The sequence below is a fragment of the Ammospiza nelsoni genome, chromosome 26, assembly GCF_027579445.1.
Source record: "Ammospiza nelsoni isolate bAmmNel1 chromosome 26, bAmmNel1.pri, whole genome shotgun sequence".
Lineage (NCBI taxonomy): Eukaryota > Metazoa > Chordata > Aves > Passeriformes > Passerellidae > Ammospiza > Ammospiza nelsoni.
The window spans coordinates 4570198-4592211 of record NC_080658.1 but is presented as its reverse complement, the minus strand read 5'-3'; the positions used below and the strand labels follow the sequence as shown (position 1 = coordinate 4592211).

Genomic DNA, 22014 nt, shown 5'->3' with positions numbered 1-22014 from the left:
CCTGAGCAAGGCCTCGGTCCCTGGGCCGCCCCGGCCGAGCAGCCCTCAGGGCTTTCGGTGTCGCCGTCCCGGCCAAAACCCTCCTCCCGGAGCCCTACGGGGCCTGCAAGGCCCCCCTGACGATATCAAGGCCTGAGGGAGGCCTCGATGTTCGGTGTTCGCTGTCCCGCGGCGAACCGGGGCCGGTTCCTCCGCCTCCCGCCGTGACACAGCGCCCGCCACGTGCGGCCGCGGGGCATCCTGGGGCGGCGAGTCCGCAACCGCCCCGGTCCCACTACCGCAAATCGCTGGCGGACTACAACCCCCATAATGCCCTGCGGTGGAGGAGGCACCGCCTTTTCCTGTACTAGTCGCGTTTCTATTGGCTCCGCCGGGCCGTCACGCAGCGGCACGGCGGATTCTGATTGGCTGGAGAGCGGCGGAGCCGGGACGGCGACTATGGCGGCCGGGCGGGCGGAGCGGGAGCGGGAGCGGTGCCGCCGCCGCCGCCATTTTGTGTGTGAGAGGCCGGGCCGGGCCCCCTCCCGTCCGTGGCCCTGAGGCGGCAGCACGGGCGGCCCAGCCGAGGCTCTGTCCCGCGAGCGGAGCGTGGGGCCCCTAATGGGGGGCGGTACCGCGGCGCCACCGGGACCGGAGCTCACGGAGCTGAGCCGGTGGAGGAGCCCGGCCCGGAGCTCTCCGGCTGTAACTGCGTTACTGGGTGGGGGCTGGGGCTGTTTTTCGATCAAAATTAGCGTTAAACGGTATCTGAAGGTTTCTCACGGCCGCAGCCCGATCTGGTGCGGGGCTGGCCCTGCCTGAGCCCCGTGAGGAGCAGCGAGGGGAGGAACAGCGCAGCTCTGAGGGAAATCGGGGCTGGGTGTGCCGGGGTCCCGTCCCTCACACCCCGCGGTTTCTTGTGTGGGGGGGGAGATAATCCCTGATATTTATTTAATCCTTTGTTTCACACATTTCAGCCAAAGCCCGCGGGGTTCCCGGAGCGATCCCGGCCGGATCCAGTGGATCTCAGCTAACATGGCCTCCCCGGCGGGGAGCTCCGAGACTCAAAAACAAAAGCGTTCGGTTGTTGCCAGGGCCCGGGGGAACTTCTCGGGCGGTAACAAACCCGACCGACCCGGGCTCGCAGGGAGCGATGCCCCTCCGGGGCTGGCCAAGCACCTGCTGCGTTGTTTACCCCGTGCAAAGTCAAACCCCAGCTCTTTAAAAACTAAAAATGGCTTTTTTTGGGGGGAGGGATTGAGCTGGCGCAGCCTCCCCGCGGTTCCTCAGTGGAGCTCCAGTTGCCAGCCCTGTTGTTGCCTCGATAACACCAGCTCATCCCCTGGTATTTGTGGGCCTGGGTTTAGGTTTAAAACAGGGAGATTTGGGAGCCTTCTGCTTCAAGTGTGGATTGTGCTGTCAGACGTGGGTCAGCCAGTTAAAACCAGATTATTTTACATTTAGGCACTTGGTGGGTGGGGTGTTGTATTTTTCTCTTTTTTCTTTTTTTTTTTTTTTTAAATTGTATTTGTTGTTGTGACTCTGCAGATGTTGCTTTAGCAGGTCCTGAATTCCAAAGCATTATATGGAAAGGTGATGGCTGCCCCAGCCCTGGAAGGTGTCCAAGGCCACGTTGGGCAGGGCTTGGAGCAACCTGGGACACTGGAAGGTGTCCCTGCCTATGGCAGTGGGGTGGAACTGATCTTTAAGGTTCCTCCAACCCCATCCATTCTATAATTCCATAATATTTTACATCCCAACTGCATTTCCAGGGCTGGGATGTTTATTGTGTGTGTCTTCAAATGCTTGTGACAGCTGAAAATGCCATTTCAAGCTGATTTTGTCAAACCCATGAGGGTCACACTTGGTTTGAGCTGTGAGCTTTGCACCTGCCCAGGTGTCAGAGGGTTTGTGGGGAGCAGAAGGGGAGCAATCCCGAGGGGCTGGAGCTGCCAGGTTTTTTGTGACCAGCTGCAGATTGTCCTCTTGCTTCACCAAAATGCCACTTGTGCCACCCAGAGTCACCAGTGTCCTGGGAAGGTGGGGACAGTGAGGAGGAGCTGGGGCAGGTGATGTGCCCAAGCTGTGCCCTGGGTGTAACCCTGGCACAGAAGGAGCACCAGGAGCAACTCCAAGGGGCTGCTCAATCCCAGGGCAGGATTTGGGGCTCACCTCACCCCAACAGACACTTCCTTCTTGGATTTGTGGTGTTTCCAGGGATCTGCACTGCATCTGTCCAAGGGGAAAGGCCATTCCTGCACGTGGGATGGAGCAGTCTCCATTTTTGTGTTGGTGCTGGCAGAATTTCAGCCCTTTCTTCTGAAAACAAAAGAGGGTCTCCCAATGCTCTGTGTTTCCAAGTGCCCCAAATCCAGTGTTGGTGTTGCCGTGGAGCCCTGTGGAAGTGATTCCTGCTTGTCCAGAGAATCATGGAATGCTTTGGGTGGGAAGAGACCCTAAAGCCCATCTCATTCCACCCCTTGCCATGGCAGCTGCTCCAAGCCTGCTCCAGCCTGGCCTTGGACACTTCCAGGAATCCAGGACCAGCCACAGCTGCTCTGGGCACCTCTGCCGGCGCCTCCCCACCCTGGCAAGGTTGGCACTGGGTGGTCTTGAAGGTCACATCCAACCCAAACCATTCCATGATTCTGGTTGCAAGCTGAGCTGTGCCAGGCTGATGTCTGCTGCTGTGGCTCTGTGCTCACACAGATGAGCTCCAGTCAGGAGTTTGTGGGAAGCCTTGGGATGAGGAACTCCCTGTCCATTACTGAGCCACTCAGAGGTTCCAAAGGTCCCCAAATGTCCCCGGTCTGTGTCTGCAGGAGCTGCCCTGAGCCCTTGGGATCAGGATAAAACACCATGGAATAAAGCAGGAGAACTTGGTGTGGGCAGAGGAGGTTGGAGAGTTGATCATTATGGTCCCTTTAGTTGGTTTGTTTGCTTTGGGTTTTTCTAGGTTGTATTTTTAAAAAGCATTTGCAGAGAAAATATTTCTTCCAGAGACTTGAACCTGGCTGACAGGGTGTGGGGTGAGTGGATGAGGGCAAAACCTGAGAATATCCCCTTGGATGGAGCTTTTCCCACAAAACAGGTGCGAGGAGCTGCATTTCACAAAGCTGGGACCATCAGGGACCCGGTGAGGAAATGCCTCTTGTGGGAATCGCGGACAGAAAATCGCTCTGCAGGGGAATAAACAGCGGGAAAGCATCGGGCCGGAGGAGCAGGGGGGCTCGGCCCCATCGCAGCCCGCAGGATCCCGCACACCATCGCTGTCCCCTCCCCGGCGCTGCGGTGATGTCATGGCACAGGGAAGGACTCCCGGGCCCTTGAGCAAGTGGCCCTGGCTCGTTTCCTTCCCCCCGCCGTGCCCCGGAGCTGCATGGGGGCTGGGGGGGACAGAAATCGCTGTAATTCCCCCTCCCCCCGATTTTACACCGCCCTGTCTGCTCTGGGGACATCGCTGTGCTCTCCCCCTGAGCACGGCTGCTTTTCCCCCATGGAGCCGCGGGGGTTTGGCCAGGCTGGGGTTAAACCTGGTGGGACCGTTCCAGCCCCGAGGCGGTCACACCGGGCTGCCTGGCAGTGCTGGGACGGCCCCGTCCCCATCGGGATCTGTGGAAATGCACAATTACCCCATTCCCAGGCCCATCCCGGTTCCTGCAGCCCCCGGAGCTCTGGGACGGCCCCATGCCCTCCTCTCCCGTCGGGTTTTATGGAAATGCCCGATTCCCCCATTGCTGGGCAGCTGCCCAGGCCTGTCCCGGCTCCTGCTGTCCCCAGAGAACTGGGATAGCCCCGTCCCCTGTCCTTCCCCTCCCCTTGGGTTTTGTGGAAATGCCCAATTCCCCCATTTCCAGGCCCATCCCAGTTCGTGCTGCCCCCGGAGCGCTGGGACAGCCCCGTCCCCCTCAGGTTTTGTGGAAATGTCCAATTCCCCCATTCCCGGGCAGCTGCCAGGGCACATCCCGCTCCTGCTGTCCCCCCCGAGCCCTGGGACACCCCCGTCCCCTCTTCTCCCCTTGGGTTTTGGGGAAATGCCCAATTCCCCCATTCCCAGGCCCATCCTGGTTCCTGCTGTCCCCGGAGCGCTGGGACAGCCCCAATCCCCTCAGGTTATATGGAAATGTCCAATTCCCCCATTGCAGGGCAGCTGCCCGGGCACATCCAGGCTCTTGCTGTCCCTGGAGCGCTGGGACAGCCCCATCCCCCTCCGGTTCTGTGGAAATGCCAAAATCCCCCATTGCTGGGAAGCTGCCCGGGCCCATCCCGCTCCTGCTGTCCCCGGAGCTCTGGGACAGCCCGGTCCCCCTCCCCTGCCCTTCCCGAGCCCCTCAGGTTTTATGGAAATGCCAAATTCCCCCATTCCTGGGCCCATGCCGGTTCCCGCTGTCCCCGGAGCGCTGGGACAGCCCCGTCCCCTCCTCTCCCCTCAGGCTCCGTGTAAATGCCCCGTTCCCCCATTTCCAGGCCCAGCTTTCATCACCTCCCAGCCCCATCCCCATCCCAGCCCCTCCTCCCCTGCTTCACCCCTTCATGGACCTGTTCACCCCCCAAAAAAAGCTCCAGGCTCGGAGCTTCTCCCTCCTCCTCCTCCTCTCTCTCAGGTGCAGCAGGAGGGAGGTTGAGCCATCGCCTTTCCCTCGTCAGCCATTTCAGAGGCCAAGTGCTGACTACCAAAACTTTTCCTTGGGCTGCTCCAAAACTTTAAGGTTTTTCTTCTCACTTGCAGCTTTAAGTATTTTTTTTTATTATTATTATTTTGGGGCAGTTTTTTGCCCAGATTTCAGTTAATGACCTGGATTCCTGCACAGCTGCTGGGAAACAGAGTCAAGTTTAAGTGAGCCTTAGGCAAACAGAGAGACTTGAGGCTACTCCTACTCCTCTGTGTCCATCATACACCATTTCAACCCCCCTTCCAGGTACTTTAAACTATTTCAGCTCATTAACCAGAATTAAAATTGAAAATAAATAGGGGAAAATAATAACAAAAAGGGTTAAGCGGGGAATTACAACTAAGTTTAATCAAACAGTTATAACAGGATGAAAATAATCCAGGATGTATTCCCTGGTGGAATGCCATCCTGATTATTTTCGAGAAATCACACCAAAACTATTACAGTTACAAGTAATTAAATTTATTAGACCTCTGTATTTTTTTTTTTTTTTTATAGTCAGTTTTGGCCAATTTACAGCTTTCCTGGGGAATTTTTTTTTCTCTTTTTTGGTTTAGACACAAAAAAAAAAAAAAAAAAAAACCAAAAAAACCCATAAACCAGATATCACCAACACATCAACCCCCCCCTCACCCCATCACAGCCACCTAAAAAAGGGGGAGCCCTCGGCCCACCCAGCTGCAGTTTAGCCCGTAAAAAGGGTCCGCGGCGACTCTGTACAAGGACCGAATGTTCCACCCAGCACTGTAAAAACCCCCCCGCGCCCCCCTGGCCCAGTGTCACTCCCCCGGCTTGCAGGGGCCCTTTTCCTGCCGGGGCAGCAGCTCCTGCTCCCGCAGCAGCCGCAGGTTCTCGGCTCGCAGCCTGTCCACCTCCCGCTCCAGCGCCTGCACCCGCGCCGGGTCCGCCGCTTCCCCGCCGGCTTTTTTGCTCTCCATCCTCAGCCGGTTGTTCTCCTCCTCCATGCGCGACAGGCACTTCTCCAGCTCCAGGTACTCCTTCACCAGCTCCTGCTTGCTCATGTTCTGCAGGCTCTCCACATGGTACCGCTCGTAGGTCTCCGAGAAGTCCCTCTGCAGAAACTCGCTGCCGTCCCCCCCCATCCCGTCGCTGCCCCCGTCCTCGTCGGCCGCGTCGTCCAGGAAATCCTCCTCGCTCGTGTCGTCCGACTTGGCGGCCGCTCGCCGCGGGTACAGCCCGGTTTTCAGGTCGGGCTCCTCCTGGTCATGGTCCTCCATGAGGAACTGCGTGGTGTTGTAGGGAGCCACCGGCTGCCCCTTGGCGAACATCTCCGCTCGCAGCCGGGAGGCGCGGAGGCTTTGCCGCTCGTCGAACTGCTGTTTCTCCTCCCAGCTCAGCTTCGAGTACGGCTTCCAGCGCCGCTTCTTCTTCGACGGCCGCCGACGGTGCTTCTTCTTCACCGGCCACTCCTCGGTGCGTCCCACGGCCCGGTACCGCGGGCCCAGGCCGGGACGCCCCGCTCCGCCCGCCGGCGGCCGCCCCTCGGCGCCGCCCGCCGCCGCCGCCTCCGCCCCGGGGGGCGGCAGCCGCCCGGCATCGCCGTCCTCCGTCGGCGCCTCTCCGCGCTCGGGCTGCGGCTCGGGCTCGGACTGCGGCTCCGGCCGCGCCTCGGGCTCGGAGCGAGGCTCCGCTTCGCACTGGGGCTCCGGCCCCGGTTCAGCGGGCGCCGCGTCGGCCATAGCGCTGCGCTCGGCTACGCTCGCTGACGGGCGCTACCGGCGCCGCATGGGGGCTGCCCCGCTCAGGCCGCCCGGGACATGGCCCGGGGGAGGTTTAACGCCGCCGGGCCCGCCTCCCCGCGCGCACTGCACGCGCCGCCGCCGCCGCTCCCGCCGCAATCCCACCCCACGGCCCAACCCGCGCCCGCCGCCGCCCGCTCCCGACTGCCTCTCCTCGGCCGCGGCCGCTCCCTTTATAGCCGCGCGCGCCCCGCCCCGCCCGGCGCAGGCGCCCTGCGCGCCCCGCCCCGCCGCGCGTCGGGACCCGCCCCCGCCGCGCGCCCCGCGCCGCCGCCACGGCCCCGAGCGCGCGGGCGGTGCCGCCCCTCGGCCAATCAACGGGCGCGAGAGGCGGGCCGGCCATCCAGGACACGCCCCTGGCCGTTGCAGGGACTGGCCGCCATTGGCCGAGATGGTCGTCACTCTTCCGCGGCGCCACCAATCGCGAGGGGGAGAAGGCGGGACCGGACCGTACCACGAGGCGGGGGAGTCCCCATGCGCGGGGCCGCGCGCGCCCCGCGACCTTCAGGCCCGCGCCGAGGGCAGCGCGCGCGCCACCCCCACGGCGGGGCTGTGGCACGGTCCGAAAAGAGTCCCCGCGCGGCGGAGGTTTCGCCGGCCGTGCTGCGAACCCCGGGACCGGGGGGTTGTACAGGGCTGGGCCGGGCCGGGCCGAGCCAGGCTGGGCTGTAGGGGGGGCCGGGAGGGCCTCCGGGGGTGCGCGGGCCCGGGGGAGAAGGGGGCGAGCGGAAGGATCCCGGCGCTGTGTGGTGTGCGGCTGTGCTGCAGTTGGCGGAGGGAGATGTAAACAAACCGAAGCGGAAAGAAGTCCCCTCTTAAAGGCGCCGCGTCCCTTTTGGCAGGGGCGGTGCGGAGCCGCGCTCACGAGGCCCGGGGGGTGCGGGGGGAGGGGCACGGCCAAGGAGGGGGATGGGGAGCCCTCGGGCCTTGTGCCGGTCCCGGTACCGATCCCGTTCCCGGCCCTGCCACCCTTAGCCACGGCGGCCATGTCCCCCTCGGGCCCCACGTTCGGGGGGGGCTGGCGGGGTTTGGGGGCCCCTCTGAGGGACACAGGGCGGGGGGAGCCATGTGGGGGCACCGTGCCTGAGGGGGAGCAGCACAGGAGGGCCCCGGGGCAGCCGCGGCCTCACGGGGGGAGGAACCCGCCCTGCCCAGCCCCGCACCGGGCACCCCCTCACGGAGGTCCCGGGGCTCCCTGGGGCTTCCGATCAGGGCCGGTGGCACCCTCAGGGTGGGCATGGCACCCGGTCAGGGGACAGCCTGGGGCCTGGGACAGAGCCGGCCGGGGGGACAGGGCGGCCACGGCCACCTCCGGGGACAGAGGTGACCAGCCGGAGACAGAGGGTGACCAGGCAGGGACAGGGGGTGACCAGCCGGGGACAGGGGGTGACCAGGCAGGGACAGTGGCCAGGCCGGAGCGTTTGGCCGCGCTCTCCTCCCCCGGTAGCAGGGCACAGGCAGCGGGGCTGAACCGAAAATGCGACTTTAATCGAGGCAGGCTCGGTGCTGTCCCCGGTGAGGCCGGGCCGGGCCCGGGGCTGCTCCTGCTCCGGCTGTGCGTGGCGGCGGCGGCGCGGGGCCCGGTGCTGGCCCTCAGTGTCGGTGCCGGTGTCCCGGTGGCTGCTGAGGCGGTTCCCGCGTGGCTCCGTGCGAAGCGGGATGGCGAGGAACGGTGGCGATGCTCGGGGGTCACCTCTTCCTGCCCTGCCAGTGGCGCAGCAGCCACTGCGTGACGAAGGGCCAGGTGGCCAGGAAGAGCAGCGTGCGTGGGGACACGGGCAGGCGCCATCGGGACACGGCCTGGCCGGGCAAACGGGGACAGAGGTGGCACCGATGGCAGCGAACAGGCCCTCAGCACTGCTCGGTGTCCCGGTGACATCCCCCCTCCTCTGTGCATCCCTGGCAGTGTCCCCATGGATGTCACCTGCTCCCCAGATGTGTCCCCACACCCCTGTGGGCTCAGGTGGGCAGGGGCACAGCAGGGCCACCCCAGCACGTCCTTCAGCCCTAACTCACCTGTGGAGCGAGTGCCGGGCCCGGGTCTGTCTGCCCCTGCAAGACAGGAGAGGGTTTGGGGTGCAGCTGGGGTGGGCACCCCCTGTGCCCTGGGACACGGAGGGAATGGCTGGAGAGGCCGTGCAGGGATCAGAGGGGGCAGCTGGGCCGGGAGCATGGGGGCAGAGGGAATGAGGGGGGCAGAGGGAGTGAGGGGGAAAATGGGAGTTGGGGGAAAACAGGAATGAAGGGACAGTGGGAATGAGGGGGAAACGGGAATGACAGGGGAAATGGGAATGAGGGGGAAACAGCAATGAGGGGAGAAACAGGAATGAGGGGGGAAATGGGAATGAGGGGAGCAGTGGGAATGAGGGGGAAACAGGAATGAAGGGGCAGAGGGAATGAGGGGGAAACGGGAATGACAGGGGAAATGGGAATGAGGGGAGAAACAGGAATGAGGGGGGAAATGGGAATGAGGGGAGCAGTGGGAATGAGGGGGAAACAGGAATGAAGGGGCAGAGGGAATGAGGGGGGCAGTGGGAATGAGGGGGGAAACAGGAAGGAGTGAGGCAGGAATGGGGGGGAAATGGGAATTAGGGGAAAATGGGAATGAGGGGGACACCAGGAGTGAGGGGGCAGTGGGAGTGAGGGGACAATGGGAATGAGAGGGGAAACAGAAATGAGGGGGGAAATGGGGATGAGGCGAGCAGTGGGAATAAGGGGGGCAGTGGGAATGAGGGGGAAACAGGAGTGAAAGGGCAGCAGGAATGAGGGGGGCAGTGGGAATGAGGGGGGCAGGAATAAAGAGAAAACAGGAATGAGGGGACAATGGGAATGAGGGGTGTGCTGGGAATGAGGCGGGAAACGGGAATGAAGGAGCAGAGAGAATAAGCAGGGCAATGGGAATGAGGGGGAAACAGGAATGAAGGGGGCAGTGGGAATGAGGGGGGCATTGGGAACAAAGTGGGCAGTGGAAATGAGGGGGAAACAGGAATGAGGGGGGCAGTGGGAATGAAGGGGGCAGTGGGAATGAGTGGGGCAGGAATGAGGGGAAAATGGGAATGAGGAGGCACTTGGAATGAGGGAGCAGTGGGAATAAGGAGTGCAGTGGGAATGAGGGGGAAACAGGAATGAAAGGGCAGTGGGACTGAGGGGGACACTGGCAGCGAGGGGCAGCAGCCCTGCCTCTGTTGGCAGGATCAGGCCACCACCAGCCTCACCCCACCAGGATTTGTCACCAGCAACCACCAGGGTGTCCCCACAACAGGGCCAGCCGTGTGGCAGGGCCCGGAGCCGAGCCCAGCTCTGTCCCAGCGCTGTCCCCGGCTGTGTGGCATGGCCCGGAGCCGAGCCCAGCTCAGTCCCAGCGCTGTCCCCGGCCGTACCTGGGCAGCCCCGAGCGTCTCCAGGCGGCTGAGCCGCTCCCGCACCCGCCGCAGCTCCTCCTGCAGCGCCCGCACCGCGCCGGCCACCTGCGCCTCCAGCTCCCCGGGCAGCCGGGCATCTGCGGGCACAGCCACGGGCACACGGCTGCCAGGGCGCGCTGGCACCCACTGCTGGGCAGTGACACCCATGGGGCACCTGCCCACCCACAGGATGTCCCCAGGGCCGTGCACTGCTGTGACACTGCCTGGTGGTGGCAGTGGGTGCTGTGGGTCACCTGGTGAAGGTGCCACCATGGGGCAGGACAGCCAGGGCCAGGGCAGCTCCTCCCTGGCTGTCCCCAGGCCCAAATCAGGCTGGCAAACCCTGGATAATCCAGGCAGGGAGCAGGACACAGGCAGGGACTCGCTGCCAGCCCTGGGGACAAGTTCAGTGCCAAGGTCAGGCAGCCCGGAAGGGAACAGCAACAGGGGAAAGGGTGAGACACGTGGGCTGTGCCAGGTGAGGCAATGGCACCGGTCCCACGGGTCAGGGTGGCAATGCCACCCCAGAGTGTCTGGGGACAGCACAGAGGGTGCAGTGGCACAGCTCAAGGCCTGGTGGTGCCCAGGTGAGTGGCACTGCTGTCCCCAAGGCCTCCAGAGCACAGGGAACAGCTTCCCCCCTGCCCCGCTGGGCACAGCTCACCCTTGGCACCACCCACACCCAAAGGACAAGGGGCAGGAGCTGGGCATGGGGAACCAGGGCCCTGCATCTCCCAAACTCAGACAATTCAGTACCACAGCAGGAAATGGGCAAAGGAGGGGCTGAGCTGCTTGGGGATGCACACACAGGACACTTGTGGCTTCCTTCAGCTTCTGACCACCCAGCTGTGGGTGCTGGAGCCAAACTCAGCCCCATCCCACCCCCAGGCCAGCCCACGGAGGTGGCAGCAGCAGGAGGGGACTTGGGGACAAGCTCTGCACCCACCTGTGTCAGAGCCCAGGGCTGGCAGGTCTGTGCTGCTGCTGCTGCTGCTCCCCTCGGCTCTTCTGCCTTCACCCCGCTCGCCCTGCCCAGCACTGAGGGGCTCTGGGGGCTCAGCCCCGGCCTGGGGGCTCTTTGGGGGGAGCCCCTGCACCTGCCTGGCCTGTGAGAGGGGAGAGAAGGGCCCTGAGACCCCAGTTCCCATCCCAGGGCAGGGGGGCAATGCCAGGGCAGCAGTGCAGGGCTTCCCTTGGGGTGGCATTTTTGGTGGCATTTCTGGTTCGGGTGGTGACATCTGAGGGGAGTGAGCGCCCAGATTTGAGGTGGAAAAAGAGTGGGGGGTTTTCTTCTTCCTTCCACCAGACCCACAGGCCTCAGCATGGCACCAAATGTGGCAGGGGAACAATGCAGGTGGTGGCACCCATGTGGTGGAGCCTCACCACAGCAATGGGGAGGCTGGGGAGGCTCCTCAGCATCCCCCAGTGACAGGGACAGGCTCCAGGAGTGACACAAAGCACAGAGAGCTGCACGAGGGTGTCCCTGCTGGTTTTATGAAGCTCCCAGGTTGGTGCTGCTGTGCAGAGCAGGGGTGGCAAAGCCTCCAGCGCTTCCTCCATTACCTTCTCAGGCTCCATCTGCTCCGGGGTGTCACTGAACGTGTCCCCCTCAGAGTCACTCGTCACCTGGGTCACCTCGGGGCCTGGAGCCAGCCCAGGTCCTGGAAGGGAAGCACAGGGCTGAGCCCAGGGCAGGGCAGGGGTGCCCAGCTGTGTGGAGGGCACAGCTGGAGCGGGGGATGAGCACGCCCAGGGCGAGGCTGGAGAGGGAAACTGAGGCACTGCAGCTCTGCTCACGTGGCCATGAAGCCAAGGACTGAATTCCCCCTTCTGCTGCCCACGGTGCCCCACTGGCACAGCCCCCAGGGCAGCCGTGGCACAGGCAGGGACACAGCCCAAGGCTCTGTGACCATATTTGCTCCTGGGGAAGGCTGGAGCAGCACCAGCAGGAGGAGGAGGAGGAGGAACCTCCTGCAGCACCCTGCCCAGCCCAGGGCACAGCCAGGGGCCCTCGAGGGGGCACAGCGAGGCAGGGCTGAGACAAAAGCCAGGGCTGAGGTGCCACCAGGGCTTGGTGCTGTGAATCCCAGTGCCAAGGAAGCTGCAAACAGGGCTTGAGCCACGGGAGAACATCCCCCCATGGATCAGGGACCTTCCAGGGTGATATTTGCCAGCCCAGCCTCCCCTTGTCGCTGCAGTTTAGCAGATCTTGGCCCCTTTGCACAGCAGGAATGAGGCAGAGCCAACCCCACAAGTGCAGTGAGAGCTGGACCTGTGACTGGGCAGCGCCCAGAGCATCCAGGGCTGGAGCAGAGGTGCCAAGAGCTCCATGCCCCAGCCCTGGTTGTGCTGCACAGGGCTCTGCCAAGGCAGGAACACCAACCTGGCACGTTCTGCTGCCCTGGCAGGCTGTCCCTGGGGATCTCTGGAGCTGGGCTGCCCTCTGTGCCATCCTGGCTGGTGCCATCCTGCTGCCCCTGGCTCTCTGCACAGAGGGAAAGGCACAGCTGGGTCATTTGGTGCCCTCAGAGCTGCTGTCCTGGCTGGGCTGGCCGTGCAAATGCCAGGGAGGTGCCAGCAGCTGGCAAGGGAAGGAGAGGAGCCAGGAACCCAACTGGGCTCACCCTGTGCACAGCACCCTGCTCACCCAGGAGTGGTGGGGTGTCCCTGTCCCCAACCCCTGGGGCAGCAGGCAGAGGGTGAGTGACAGCAACAGTGACAGTGCTGTCCCCTGGCAGTGCCCACAGCCCAGGGCACAGCCACAGTAACAGAGCCCAGGGCAAGAGGTGCCTTGTGTGGCCAGCAGTACCCCAGAACCTGGGAGAGAAACACCCCACAAATCTGGGCCAGCAGCACCCCAGGGACCTGGGAGAGAAGAACCACAAAGACCTGGGCCAGCAGCACCCTGAGAGGACCTGGGAGAGAAGCACCCCAAGACCTGGGAGAGCAGCACCCTGAGAGGACCTGGGAGAGAAGCACCCCAGGATCTGGGAGAAAAGCACCCTAAAGATCTGGGCCAGCAGCACCCCAAGATCTGGACCAGCAGCATCCCAGCACCTGGATCAGCAGCACCCCAAGATCTGGGCCAACAGCACCCCAAGAACCTGGGAGAGCAGCACCCCAAAGATCTGGACCAGAGGCACCCCAAGATCTGGACCAGCAGCACCCCAGAACCTGGGCCCGCAGCACCTCAGGGATCTGGGAGAGAAGCACCCGAATATTTGAGCCAGCAGCACCTCACAGACCTGGGCCAGCAGCACCCCAGAACCTGGGAGAGAAGCACCCCAAGGACCTGGGCCAGCAGCACCTTGAGAAGAGCTGGGAGAGCAGCACCCCAAGGACCTGGCCAGCAGCACCCTGGGGATCTGGGCCAACAGCACCCCAGGACCTGGGAGAGCAGCACCCCAGGACCTGGGAGAGCAGCACCCCAGGACCTGGGAGAGCAGCACCCCAAGGACCTGGGCAGCAGCACCCCAAGGACCTGGGCAGCAGCACCTTGACAAGACCTGGGAGAGCAGCACCCCAGGGATCTGGGCCAACAGCACCTTGAGAAGACCTGGGAGAGCAGCACCCTGGGGATCTGGGCCAACAGCACCCCAGGACCTGGCCCAGCAGCCCCCTGAGAGGTCCTGCCAGCCCCCAGCCCTCCCCAGCAGGCCCTGGTGCCCAAGGGGTTAATCCCAGCAGGTTTCCAGCAGCCCCCAGGACTTTGCTCCCTGCTCCTGGGCAGGTGTGTGGCAACGCTGCCCTGCTGCTCCTTCCCTCACTCTGCTGTCCCTGCTGTCCCCAGCCTGTCCTCACCATCACAGGGACACTGAGGGGACAAGGCAGCTGCACCCCACACAGGGGCAGTGCCACTCCTCCCAAATCCTCCTCAAATTCCCCAAATCCTCCTCCCCATCCCCAGATCCTGCTCAGGGTGTGCTGTGACCCACAGAGTGTGGCTCCTGTCACCTCCCAGAGCACCAGGACAGACCTGGCCCCAGCCACCACATTCACCAGGCTCTGGAGACCTGGTGGGAGCGGGACCCATCCATGGTTTGGGTTCCAAATGCTGCTTTATAACTTTATATACTTTATATATAAATAAACAAACCCAAAGCTGCCCAGAGCCCCAGCTCTGTGAGCTGTCACACACAGGGACACCAGAGCCACACATGGGGACACCAGAGCCACACACAGGGACAGAGTCACATAGAGGGACACCAGAGCCTCACACACAGGGACACCAGAGCCACACAGAGGGACACCAGAGCCACACAGAGGGACACCAGAGCCGCACACAGGGACACCAGAGCCACACACAGGGACACCAGTCACACACACAGGGACACCAGTCACACACACAGGGACACCAGAGTCACATAGAGGGACACCAGTGTCACACACAGGGACACCAGTCACACACAGGGACACCAGTGTCACACACAGGGACACCAGAAGCTGCTGGAGGCACGTGCCACGCTCCACACTCTGGAATTCCCTTTCTGCTCCACCACAGCTGTGATTGCAGGGGCTGAAGGTGATTTAGGAGCCTTTAACACAAATGACGCCACACCTTGAGGAGCTCAGGGCTTTGCACCTCAGTTCCAGCCACCTCGGGCTGGTTGTGCCACCAGGTTTGGATTTAAGTGACAATGTCACCTGTAAGTGACATTCCCAAGTGACAATGACACCTGTAAAGGACACTCCAAGTGGATAATGACCAGTTTAGGCACAGCTTTTGAATTTCAGAGGAAAACCAAGTCTGCCTTTCAAAGGGGTTCAGCAGCAAAATGGAGAACAAAGCACCTGGGACACAGAGGGACACTGGTGACACACAGAGAGACACGTTTGTCACACACAGGGACAGCAGTGTCACACACAGGGACACCTCTGTCACACACAGAGGGACACCTGTGTCACACCAGTGTCACACACAGGGAACCAGTATCACACATGGGGACACCTCTGTCACACATGGGGACACTGGTGCCACACAAGGGGACAGCAGTCTCACACAAGGGGACACAAATATCACAGACAGGGACACCTCTGTCACACACAGGGACACCTCTGTCACACACAGGCAAACCAGTGCCACATACAGGGACACCAGTGTCACATCAGTGCCACACACGGGCACACCAGTGTCACACACGGGGACACCTGAATCACACACCAGGACACTAGTGTCACACAGGGACACCTCTGTCACACACAGGGACACCAGTCTCACACAAGGGAACCAGTATCACACATGGGGACACCAGTGCCACACATCAGCGCCACACAAGGGGACACCTCTGTCACACAAAGGGACACCGGTGTGCCCAGAGAGCCTCTGGCAGCAGCAGCAGTGCCCCTGCAGGGTCTCTGGGATGTTCTGTGTCCCCCCCGTGTCCCCTCGGGGCCAAACGGGACCCGGTGCCGGTACCGGTGGCAGCAGGAGGGCAGCACTGGGACAGGGCATCACTGGGAGGGCAGCACCGGGCACAGGGTAGCACAGGGGGCACCGGGAATGGCAGCACCGGGAGGGCAGCACCGGGCACAGCAGCACGGGGGGCAGGGTAGCACAGGGGGCACCGGGAATGGGCAGCACCAGGAGGGCAGCACCGGGGACAGGGTAGCACAGGGGGCACCGGGAATGGCAGCACCGGTCCCGGCCGCACTCACCCGCCGTGCTCCTGAAGAAGGCCTCGGGGGGCCGGGGCATGTCGTGGATGACCTCGTAGAGCGGCTCGAAGTAGCGGAACATCTCCCGCGTGCTCTCGTCCATGGGCACGGTGTCAATGACCTGCGGAGGCCGCGGCTGGGCACGGGCACCGGGCGGCACCGGGCACTGCCCGGCCCGGCCCCGCCGCCCGCCCCGGTACCTTCTGCGCCACCTTCTTCATCTCCGCCACGTACGCGGCCATCGCCTCCTCCTTGGACATCGCGCCCAGGCTGTGCCAGGCGTCCCTGCGGGGCCCGGGCCGTCAGCGGGACCGGAACCCGACAGGAACCGGAACCGGACCGGAGAGGAACCGGAGCGGGAGCGGGACTGGACAGGGACAGGGACCGGGAGCAGGACTGGACCCAGAGCGGGACCGGAACCGGAGGGGGAGCGGGAGGGGGACCGGGACGGGGATCGGGACCGGACCTGGAGCGGAACCGGAGCGGGACTGGAATCGTGACTGGACCAGAACCGGAGCGGGACTGGGACCGGGAGCAGGAGCGGGACCGGGACCAGACCAGAACCGGAGCGGGACCGGAACCGGAACCGGAGCGGGACCAGAGTTGACCGGAACCGGAGGGGGAGCAGAACCGGGAGCGGGACTGGACCAGAACCGAAGCGGGACAGGAGCAGAACCGGACCCAGACCGGAACAGGCACTGGGATCTGGAGCGAGACCGGACCCGGAGCAGGAGAGGGACCGGGAACGGACCCGGATCCGAACCGGATGGGGAGCGGGACCGGACCGGAACCTGAGCGGGAGTAGGACCAAGACAGGGACCGGGACGGGGACCGGGACCGGGAGCGGCCCCGGAGCGGGACTGGGACCGGAGGGGGACCAGAGCGGGACCGGAACCAGACCGGTCCTGGACCCGGACCCGGACTAGAACCGGAGCGGGACCGGGACCGGGAGCAGGACCGGGACCCCCCCTTACCACTTGTATCGGCCGATGGGGTCCCAGAAGCCGGGCCGCGGGCCCTGGCAGCGCCCCGCCGTTGCCTGTTTGTAGTAGCTGTAGAAGCGCAGCATCTCCTCGTACGAGGGCCGGTACGCACCTGCGGGGCACGGTCAGCGGGGCCGCCCACGCCGCGCCCGCCCGGCCCCGCTCCCGGCCGCTACTCACCGCTCCGCGGCAGCCCCTGGATCACCTGCACGGCGGCGCGGAACTGCGCCCCGCAGCCCGGCTCCTCCATGGCGGGACCGGCCCCGCAGCCCGGCTCCTCCATGGCGGGACCAGCCCCACAGCCCGGCTCCTCCATGGCGGGACCGGCCCCGCAGCCCGGCTCCTCCATGGCGGGACCGGCCCCGCACCGGCCCCGGCTCCGCTCCCGGTCCCGCTCCCTCTCCGTGCTGGAACAGCGCGCGGCCAATCAGAGCCCGCCTTGCATCGGCTTCCCAGCACTGCGCCCAATCAGCGGTCGCTTTACATAGGCTCCCTCCGCTCCGCGACCAATCAGCGCGCGGCTCCAGGAACGGGCCCCTCCCGGCGCTGCGCTGTCGGCGCCCCCTGGCGGCCGGAGCGGGCAGTGCACGGAGAGCGGGGATGGGAGGCGCCGCCTGGCGGGGATGGGAGGGACTGCAGGGACAGGGACAGATGGACAGATGGACAGGACAGAGGGACAGAGGGACAGGGATGGGGACAGATGGACAGAGGGACAGGGACAGCAACCGGGACAGAGGGACAGGGAGACAGGGACAGGGATGGGGACAGGGAGAGAGGGGCAGGGAGACAGGGGGATTGGGATAGGGGGACAGAGGGACAGGGGGCGGAGGGACAGGGATGGGGACAGGGACACAGGGACAGTGGGACAGAGACAGAGGGACACAGGGACAAGGGGACTAGGACAGAGACAGGGGACAGGGACAGGGGGATAGAGGGACAGAGGGACTGGGACAGAAGCAGGAACAGCCAGACAGTGGGACAAGGACACCCAAACAGGGACAGTGGCATAGCAGGACAGGGACAGGAGGACAGTGCACAGGGATAGTGAGCCAGGGCAATGAGAGTGCACAGGGACAGTGACAGACAGGACAAGGACAGTGCCCAGGGACAGTGCCCAGGGACAGGGGACACTGCCTATGGACAGTTCCAGCCCCCCGGAGCACCCAGGCTGTGCCCAGGTGTGGAGCCCCAAGGCCAGGTTGGACACTGGGGCTTGGGGCACCCTGGGACAGTGGGAGGTGTCCCTGCCATGGCAGGGGTGGCACTGGGTGGCTTTGAGGTCCTTTCCAACCCAAACCATCCTGGAATTCTGTGACAATCATCCAGGATCCTGGGGACACATGTGGGGACACTGGGGCCATGCACTGTGACACCAGGACACTGCAGTGGGGACAGGGACAATGCAAAGGTGCCAGGGGAAGGGACCAGGGACTGGGACACCTCACTGGGATCTGGAACATGGCACTGGGAGGGTTGGACACTGCACTGGGATGTGGAACGTGGCACTGGGATGTGGAACGTGGCACTGGGATCTGGAATGTGGCACTGGGCCAGTGCCACCAGGCCACCGGGCAGCAGAGGGGACAGCTGGGTCAGGCAGAGAATTGTTAATTATTACCCAATTGGATCCACTGTTCTTTTATTCACTGGATACTTTTAACCGCTGTTAATTATTATCCAACTTCATTAATGACGGTAGCGAGGAAGGGGCAGGATTTGGGGTCCGTGAGGGGTGAACCCCCCTGCTCCAAGGGCTGTGGGGACATGGGGACATGGGGACAGGTGTGACCTGGCAGAACAAGGTGCCCTGGGGGGGGTGGGAAGTTCTGGGGTGCCATGGGAGGTTCTGGGGTGCTGTGGGGTGTTCTGAGGTGCCATGGAAGGTTCTGGAGGGCCGTGGGAGGTTCTGGAGGGCCATGGGAAGTTCTGGGAGGCCAATGGAGGTTCTGAGGTGACGTGGGAGGCTCTGGGGTGCTGTGGAAGGTTCTGGAAGGCCATGGGAGGTTCTGGGGTGCCATTGGAAGGTTCTGGAGGGCCATGGAAGGTTCTGGGGTGCCGTGGGATGTTCTGGGGTGCCATGGGAGGTTCTGGGGTACCATGGAAGGTTCTGGAGGGGTGTGGAAGGTTCTGAGGTACCAAGGAAGGTTCTGGGATGTCATGGGAGGTTCTGGGATGCCATGGGATGTTCTGAGGTGCCATGGAAGGTTCTGGAGGGCCATGGGAGGTTCTGAGGTGCCATGGAAGGTTCTGGAGGGCCATGGGAGGTTCTGAGGTACCATGGAAGGTTCTGGGGTGTTGTGGGAGGTTCTGGAGGGCCGTGGGAAGTTCTGAAGTGCATTAGGAGGTTCTGGGATGCCATGGGAGGTTCTGGGGTGCCATGGGGACCCCCTGGATCCAGCCTGGCCCAGGGTGCTGGGGTTGGGATGCAGAGCACCTTTCAGCATCCCTGTTTCATCCTTGCTTCCACTCTGGTTTCCCAACCTTAACCCCACCTCCAAACCCCAAATCCAAGCGGGTCAACACCTCCCAAACCCTTCTAAACCCCACCTACATCGCCTGGGGATACATTCCCTTTCCCAATTAAAGACAAGTAAATAAAAAGAAATAAACCATAATAATAAAAAATGAAACAAAAGCAGTAAAATCTTTGCAGGCCCCGGCCATTTCCCAGCTGTGACTCAGGAGAGCTGCGCTGATTCACGGCACTCGTGCTGTGCTATAATCGGCCGGGAATGCGAGCCCGGGTCCCACGGGATCCCGTCCAGAAAACAGAACCAGCAGCGCCAGGGAGGGGAGGGACCGAGCCGGGATTTGGGATTTGTTGTGCCCTGGGGTTGGGGAAAAATGAAACAGGAAAGCCTTATCAATATGATTGTCTGGCAAAAGATTTTTGAGAATATGGAAACTGTAAGTGAGATTGAAATGAAAGCAAGCTTTGAGATCCCTCAGCTGCTGAACAACTGGAAAACAATGGTGTGGCCAGCTGAAGGTGATCCCCTTTTGATGGAACAACACCCTCTGCTTGCAGACAGGCCCAAGGGTCAGAGCAGACCCTACAGCTTGGCAGAAGGGGCCCAAAGAGGAGTTTTTAGGGTTTAAAATGTAACACAGCGTGGTAATGTAATGATTCTTATAGGCTGTATGTAAATGCTATAGGATTTGTATCTTGAACTAGATTGGTGAGTGAGAAGGAGAATATTCAACACAGGAGAAGATTTATTGTATTGTAACAGAAACCTCGCTCTCTCACCCTTTTACTCTCTCACCCTCTCACCCTCTCTCCCCCTCTCTTCTCTCAGCCTGCTCTGAGCTGTGTTTGGCAGCTCCCAGCAGGGCCCTGCACCCAGGCCCTTTGCAATAAACCCCAAATTCCAAACCTGGCTGCAGAGATCTCTCATCTCCATCCATCCTGACCATCCTCATCAATCCTACACCACGGGGTTTTTGCAGCCAGAGGTGTTTATCCTGCTCATCCCACTCTGATGAATTCCTGGCAGGAACAGAGCTTGGAGCAAAGCCCACTGATGTGGTTTGAAATTGCATTTTTGGGGTGACGCCGGTGTCCCCCTGTGTCTCGGATTGGAAAGACAGGAATCTGTAAAGTGTGAAAAGCGCCAGTCACTTGTTTTTAAAATGTTAAAAGTTGAATAGTAATAAAATCGTTTTAAAAATGGGAATACAATTAGAGTAATAATAATTTGGACAAATTGAATTAGGAAAATATGAGACAATAATTACAAAGAGTTACGGACATCCGGGTACCTTTTCTGGGCAGCACAGCCCAAAAAAGGATCCACATTAACAAAGGATTAACCCTTAAAAGCAACAGCCTGTTGCATATTCATACACTTCATACATGATGCATAAATTCCATTCAAACACAGGATTCTGTCTGGTCATTGTCAGCTTCTTCCTCTGAATCCTAACAGCACCTTCAAGGCAGGAAAAAGTTTGTTTATTCTGATAATGGAGCAATAAATTCTTATTCTCTGAAAGATTCAGGTGTCCTGTGGCTGCTACCTCCCTGTGAGTCCTTTCTTTAAACAAAGTATCCTACACAGCATAGTTTCTATTTTAATATTTTTTATAACCTAAAACTATATTTAACACAGTACTTAAAAGAATTAATACACCATTACTTTCTAACACAACACATATAATATTCATTTGAATATTTGCAAAAAGCCAATCATAAAATACATGCATTTTTCACACTAAGGAAGGCAGGAGCCTCCCCTGAAATGGAGAATGTAAACCCTCCCCACCCCTCCAAATTGCTATAAATTTTAAATTCAGGGGCTCTCAGGCAAAAATATGGGAGCAGGAAATAGCAGTTCTTTAATAGGGAAAAGTAAAATAAATAAAAGGATAAAATAAACAATGCAGTGCACTAGAACAACACTGAGAGAGTCAGAACCCAGCCTGACACCCTGTGGGTCAGGCTGTTGGCAGCAGTGCCATTGGAATTGTGGCTCAGCCCTCCTGCAGTGTCAGGGGTGGTTCTGTTGGAGCAGGGGGATCTGCAGAGAAGGATGTATTCTGCCTCTGAAGATCCAGTGGAAGGAGGGGCAGCTGCTGTTCCTCTGGGGAATCCAGTGCAGAAAGCCGTGCTGGTGTCTGAGAACCTCTGGATTATATCTGGGCAGCAATGCTTGGCTCCTCCCTCTGGGCTCACATCTCCCAATGGGATGTTATAGTTCTTATCAGCCATGCAGGGACATTCAATAGCTGTTATCAGCAATGTCCCCTCCCAGGGAGGTGTGAATGTGGTCACTCAAAGAGAGAGATAAGGCAAACTGCCCACTTGACAAAGGTAATCTGCCACACAGATGGTGATGGAAACATCTTGCATTGCAATCTTCAACACCCTATCCCCAAAGTCCTCAGGAAGAGCTTTATCCCCCCAAACACAGCCCAGATGTGTCCCCAGCTGTGGCAGCAGCTGCCCAGGTCTGGAACCACAGCACTAAAACTCTGTCCCAGGCTGCTCAGGTGCTGTCCAGATGTCTCCCTGCATGCACAGGTGTTGCTCTGGGACAAGCAGAGATTGTCCCAGGAGCCCCCAGTGGTTGCTCTGGGTGCCCAGATGTTGCTCAGGACACACAGACATCACCCAGGGTGCCCAGATGCTGCCCTAAGAGCCCAGATGTCACCCCAGGATACTCAGGTATCACTCCAGATGTTGCCCAGATGTCGCTCCAGCCTGCCCTGCTCTCGGGGGCCTCAGGGCAGGCTCAGGGTGGGCACAGCAGGAATTTCCCCATGGAAAGGGTGCCCAGGCCTTGGGAAAAGCTGCCCAGGCAGGTTTGGAGTGCCCATCCCTGGAGTGTCCAAGGAATTCCTGGATGTGGCACTGAGTGCCCCGGGCTGGGGACAAGGGGAGGGGTCAGGCACAGCCTCGATGATCCCAGGGGTCCTTCCCACCCTAAACCCTTCTGGGGTCTGTGTGAGTGAGGCTGCACACTCACACTCACACACTCACACACTCACACTCACACTCACACTCACTCACACACTCACACTCACACACTCACACTCACACTCACACACTCACACACACTCA

At 61.3% G+C, this 22014-nt stretch overlaps 2 protein-coding genes across 3 annotated transcripts; both read right to left on the bottom strand.

Moving 5' to 3' along the window:
* Positions 1 to 4931: 4931 nt before the first annotated feature.
* On the bottom strand, positions 4932 to 6521 carry HEXIM1 (HEXIM P-TEFb complex subunit 1). Its single transcript, XM_059489402.1, has one exon. The coding sequence runs from the start codon at positions 6350 to 6352 to the stop codon at positions 5432 to 5434; it is 921 nt and encodes a 306-aa protein (XP_059345385.1). The 5' UTR covers positions 6353 to 6521; the 3' UTR covers positions 4932 to 5431.
* A 1358-nt stretch (positions 6522 to 7879) lies between these two features.
* Positions 7880 to 16785, bottom strand: ACBD4 (acyl-CoA binding domain containing 4). 2 transcript variants are annotated; one of them, XM_059489357.1, is made up of 11 exons: positions 16657 to 16769; positions 16443 to 16520; positions 15935 to 16173; positions 15669 to 15753; positions 15469 to 15589; positions 12197 to 12298; positions 11377 to 11474; positions 10760 to 10919; positions 9793 to 9911; positions 8429 to 8464; positions 7880 to 8212 (listed from the first exon to the last, which is right to left on the bottom strand). In XM_059489357.1, exons 1-11 carry the CDS (start codon positions 16765 to 16767, stop codon positions 8102 to 8104), a joined length of 1260 nt encoding a protein of 419 aa, XP_059345340.1. In that variant the 5' UTR covers positions 16768 to 16769; the 3' UTR covers positions 7880 to 8101. The 2 variants fall into 2 exon arrangements, with proteins under 2 accessions (XP_059345340.1, XP_059345341.1); XM_059489358.1 differs by lacking the exon at positions 15935 to 16173 and having other exon boundaries at positions 9793 to 9950; positions 10745 to 10919; positions 16443 to 16563; positions 16632 to 16785.
* Between the last annotated feature and the right edge of the window lie 5229 nt (positions 16786 to 22014).

Excerpts from the sequence above, each read along its gene's own strand:
- ACBD4 (XM_059489357.1), bottom strand. The coding sequence starts at position 16,767 with ATGGAGGAGCCGGGCTGTGGGGCTGGTCCCGCCATGGAGGAGCCGGGC. Across the intron at positions 8,465-9,792 it reads AGACGCTCGGGGCTGCCCAG|GGGCAGACAGACCCGGGCCC; the intron begins GTACGGCCGGGG and ends CCTGTCTTGCAG. Across the intron at positions 8,213-8,428 it reads GCCCGGCACTCGCTCCACAG|GCCGTGTCCCGATGGCGCCT; the intron begins GTGAGTTAGGGC and ends TTGCCCGGCCAG.
- HEXIM1 (XM_059489402.1), bottom strand. The coding sequence starts at position 6,352 with ATGGCCGACGCGGCGCCCGCTGAACCGGGGCCGGAGCCCCAGTGCGAA.